This window comes from Belonocnema kinseyi, chromosome 10, assembly GCF_010883055.1.
Source record: "Belonocnema kinseyi isolate 2016_QV_RU_SX_M_011 chromosome 10, B_treatae_v1, whole genome shotgun sequence".
Taxonomy (NCBI): Eukaryota; Metazoa; Arthropoda; class Insecta; order Hymenoptera; family Cynipidae; genus Belonocnema; species Belonocnema kinseyi.
The window spans coordinates 89,081,543-89,086,622 of record NC_046666.1 but is presented as its reverse complement, the minus strand read 5'-3'; the positions used below and the strand labels follow the sequence as shown (position 1 = coordinate 89,086,622).

Genomic DNA, 5,080 nt, shown 5'->3' with positions numbered 1-5,080 from the left:
TTCATATTTGAATCCGCCATATCTCGGCTATGAAAAATCTTATCAAAAAGTTAGGCATCGCATTTTGAAGGTAAAGAGTAGTTCTTTACGATGCCAATGTCAATTTGTGAAAAAAAATTTTTTCGCGATGTTACGGGGCCTCGAACACATCAAAATAACGGGTTTTTGACCCTTTTAGGTTAGAATATCTCGAAAACTGAGAGTGATGGAATTTTTATGAGGTCAGATTCGGATTCAGCGCAGCAAAAATCTTCGGGTATAGTAGGTCTGGTCTCTGGTTCTGAGAATTGTTGGCCTGTGTTATCTAATATTGTCTATTTTTGATCAGTAATTACTTTTCGTAATTATTGATTTTGTTGCAATTTTTAATGCAGATTATTGTTATAGAAAAATTAACTGACATTTATTTATTAACTATTTAACTCTCATTCCCAAAAAGGATTGTTTATATTTACAATTTGAGCTATAATTGAATTATTTTTGAAATGTACATCAAAGTTATTATACCTTCTTATAATTCTATTTAAAAAACCGAAAAGTTTAAAAAAATTACTGAGATGCAAGCTCTTAAAATTTTCATTTCTTGAGATAATGTGTCTAACACAAAACCCCTTTAAGGATTTGAAAAATAATTTTTGTATAAATATTGATTAAATTTTAAATTATCCAAGTATGTTTAAATATTTATTTATTGTTATTAATATATTTTTAGGTGACAGTCGTAAAAACATTGAAAACATAACGTTTTTCAACAACAAGAGCAATAAATTACGATAAATTTATTGCGGCGGGGGGGGGGGGGGGGGGGGGGGGGGATTACAAATTATTATTTGACATATTTACAATGTGAAAAATATATTAAAAAAAGTTTTCAAAAAATACAAGATTTGAACTATTGAAAGTCTGGTCGTTAGTTAGGCCATTCACCACTAAGCCAGTGACGCAGGTTTAGAAGAGCAGCGCGTGACAGGGTAGACATTTGATAGCCCCGGCGACCGTGATTTTCATATGCTCATAATTTTTAAACAATGTCCCACTTACAAAGAAGCCGGGAGAGGTACCTAATTAATAAAAAGAGGCATTTCGGGTTCCAATCGTGTACAAAACATAGTTTTACACACGATTGGAAGCCGAAATATCTCTTTTTATCAAAATGAATGATCGTGAAAGCATTAAATCTATTACGTGTCTAATTATTTTTGACATACTATCGATTGATGATAGTTTAATCAAAAAGTTAATGTTACAGAGGAGGTATTTCCCTTGTAAGTTGAAAAGTGTCGAACGAATGCCATCAGTATTTTATTTATGATATCGGCCTCAGCGGGGCGTCGTAGCTTTAAGGAAAAGACGTACAATTTTAAGCGACCGGTGCGTGCGTTCGATTCCGGCAATTGCGTATATTTTAATAAACTGCGTTTCACATTAGTAGTTATAAGTAATACGTCTTCTATAACCAAAATCAACAATTCTTTTATTTTAGAATAACGTATGGAGTATATAGCTAAGAATTGATGTCAATACAAATACGAGAAAACGAGAGGTTTAAAGAAGGTGTATATTCTTTTAGTTCTGAAGAACAAATGTATTTTGAATTTGAATAAAAAATTTCCGTCTTTGAATCTGTCATTTCTGCTAATAGTTTATGGCAGTGTACTATACAGTTAAACTTCTTTACTCTTGCAACGATATAGCATCGCACTTCAGAATTGAGAGCATGATGCTATCAATTTATAGGACATCGTTTGCTTCAAATTTCACGTGCAGTTAACTTTATAACATTTTACCATTAGGTCTTTGACATATTAAGTTGAGTCTAATCAATTTTTCATAATTCAATAATATTTTATTTGAATCAAGATAATAAGAAACAATAGCATATACTTTTGAATTGATTATATATGGATTTGACCGAGCACGAAAGCACCGTTTGATGCTTCAAATCAATATTTCATTGATTCAGAAGTATTTTTCTCTAAGTGTATCTCAGTTACAAAAAATCGCACTGAGTTCGCATTAAGCAAAGTTGATTCGAAATCTTTCTACCTGTTAAAGGACGTTTCTCTATCTCGGTGAAAAATGCTATGTTCTTGCAAGAGCAAAAAACTGGAAAAAATCACTGTTGATAAAGCTCGAACCAATAAAAATGGCATAAAATTGTAAATTTATCTGTAAATTGCCAAGTCCATCCTGACGGCGAAAACTTGAAAAAAATGGGTGCGCTTCTGTACGGTTTCCTGAAAATGAAATTACAATCAATGGACAGGTCTAGTCATGGACAAAGACTCTGAAGTCGGGCCTACACCCTGCAGGGTACTGTACAGAAACACAAACCTTTTTTTCAAGTCTTCGCCCCTGGGAGCAGCCTGGCACTGGACATTGGTGACCCTATTATTCTGTACTACTATTCCAAATTATGCGAACTCAATTTAAAAGTTAATATACAATTTTATCGATTTTTTATTGGTCCGAGCTTTATCAGTATACTAAACTCTTTCCTTTAAGTCTTGATTCGTCTCGATATCTCCATTCAAGCCAGACTTCATCTTTTCTTACTTTAAAAATCTGGTGACCACAATTTTTAATATTTAATAATTTTTAAGGTTGAGCTCCATTTAAAAATAGACAAGTAATCCACTTGACTTTTTTCAATTTTGCGGACAGTTTTGCGACTTTAGGAACAACTGAAAGTTGTCTTTCAAAATCTAGGCTTCGTCAACAGTGGTTTCCTCTAGATTTGTTACTCTTACAACAACAACAAATTTTTCATTGATATAAAATAATAATTTCTTTGATTAATGAAGGCCATAATGATCTTATTACTGATAATCTGGACATACTATTTATACACTGACCAAAAATAATGATCAATGCTTTACAGAGACGCAGATGTAATTTAATTGTCAATAGTTAAACTATTACCTTATGTAAAATTATAAGATTTCAATAATACCCATGGGGCACCCCGCTATTTCTGAAATTCAAATTCCTAGATGGCTAACCACATCTGGTCTTCATGTTCAATCAGGCAAAGATGGGGCCTCTTTTAGGGATTTGACGTTAGAACTTTGATTTTATTGCTTTTAATTAACAAAATATTATTTTCATAACAAGACTTTGTAGCAGATTAATTATTGTTGATATTATTTTTAAATGTGATAAAATATGCATAATTTGACCATTTGACAAAAAACATTTTTTTCTTCAATATTAGTAATTTTAATCGGCAGGCCCAGCATAATATCGAGGCTAGCCATTTTTTAATCTGAGGGTTTTTCAATTAAAAATGTAATGAATTTATTAAGGTATATGTCCACTAAAAATATAAGGCCTTTTCATATAGATGTGCACAACTTATACATAAAAGTAATGAGTAAATTCTACACTTATTCGAAAAATTCAATTTTATTTTTTGTAAAGTCATTTAAAAAGTTTGCGGTAGTGAGTAGTTTTGTATTGATAACAAATTTGTTGTTGTTAAGAATGAATGCAAGTTAATAAAGTAGAAGATTCTTAATTCGTATCAATTACATTTCTGCTTTTAGTGGTATGAATTTGCAAATAACGACTCCTGAATTTATAAGAAATCTCAGCAAATTCTATTAGTAGTTCAAAAATCCTTTGTTTATAAGGTATTGAAGAAATTTCTTAGCAACTGATATATGCTTTACAATGATTTCATATATGTTTCAGGGGTTTCCGATCTCTGCAAGGTAGTGTGAAACAGTGGGAACGCAAGAAATTCATCATGTATTCAATTTGTGCTTGGGGATGCGCATCAATTCTAACTGGCGTTTGCCTAGTCATGGAACTAGTAGTTGATTTTCCAGAATATTTAATCAAACCAGGTTTCAATAAAAACAAATGCTGGTTTCAATGTAAGTAAAATTATTCCTATTGTTAATAGAAGCGCACAAAATAGGCAATTGTCGACACAGGAAATAAAAATTCATTAACTTCCATTGAGTGATTGCCGCCGATTGGTTTCTAAGAGAATTTTAATTTTTCTTATTTTTTGACAGTCTTGTATACCACAAAAGCCTTTACGTCCTCCATGATTAAAATAGAAAAAGGAATTTCGTAGCCTTGTATATGGTTTCTCTTAATCTCTTAAAATTATTTGAATATAAAAAAATCATGTTAAGTAAGGCAGCCTAACCTTTAAAGAGTCGGGGTTTCATTCAAAAAAGGATAATTAATTATTATTAATTATTAATTAATCGTGGTAGGTTAGGTAAGATTATCAGAAAGGTAAGCATCGTTGGAAAGAATATTCTAAACATACAAGTTATAAATTCAGCAATAATCATAATTTTTAAGTATATAATGAATTTGCGCAATTATTTTTCATTTTTCTCGATTGAAAACTTTGAAATTCCCACAAATAAAATAAAATTTCAAAAATTTAAGATTAGAGTGCCCATATCGATTCAATTTTAATCGATTTTTGATTTCGATCACTTGAAAAATATGTTTATTGTTATTATTATTGTTAGGGTTGGGATCGAAAGAGCCCCTGGGCTTGGGTATTTGTTTTTCTTCCCCTGGTAGGCCTAAGCCTCACCCCAAAGCCCTCTCTGTACGGCTAAGAGGGCAGCCATGCTATTGGCTGATACGTCTGACTCACTGATGTAGTTACTGCTCGTTTATGCTAGACGCTTTTCCACAATCGCGGGCCAGTGACAAAGGGTATGAGTAGCTGTATCATCATCTTTTTTACATAGGCAAAAGGGGGCTACCTGCGTACCCTATCCTTCGTCTGTGATAGCTGATGTTTCCATGTCCTACGAACATTTCTGATATGACCTTTACGTCGCTTTTACCGAGCTTGGATTTTTCTTTAGTTCTATCAGGGCTTAAGTTTCAAAGCAAATGAGGATTTGCCCTATTAAGAATAAACGGCCGTTTTAACGACCGATCTAATGATAATTTTAATGGTAATTAAAATGGCCGTTAAATTGAAACCATTTCATTAGTCGTTAAAATAGTCATGCAAACGACCATTAAAATGGCCATTAAAACAACTATCTATTTTCAGTGGACAGGGACGGGGCATCAAAGAATTCATTATTATATTATA

The 5,080-nt window shown here is 32.3% G+C and overlaps 1 protein-coding gene across 1 annotated transcript in view; it reads left to right on the top strand.

Moving 5' to 3' along the window:
- Positions 1–2,955: 2,955 nt before the first annotated feature.
- The window catches only part of LOC117181250 (G-protein coupled receptor Mth2-like), a 22,341-nt gene continuing 20,216 nt past the window's right edge, over positions 2,956–5,080 (top strand). The window contains exons 1-2 of the mRNA XM_033373814.1: positions 2,956–3,059; positions 3,694–3,878. Of these exons, the coding sequence (XP_033229705.1) occupies positions 2,956–3,059; positions 3,694–3,878 (289 nt within the window). The remainder of the gene's footprint in view (positions 3,060–3,693; positions 3,879–5,080) is intronic.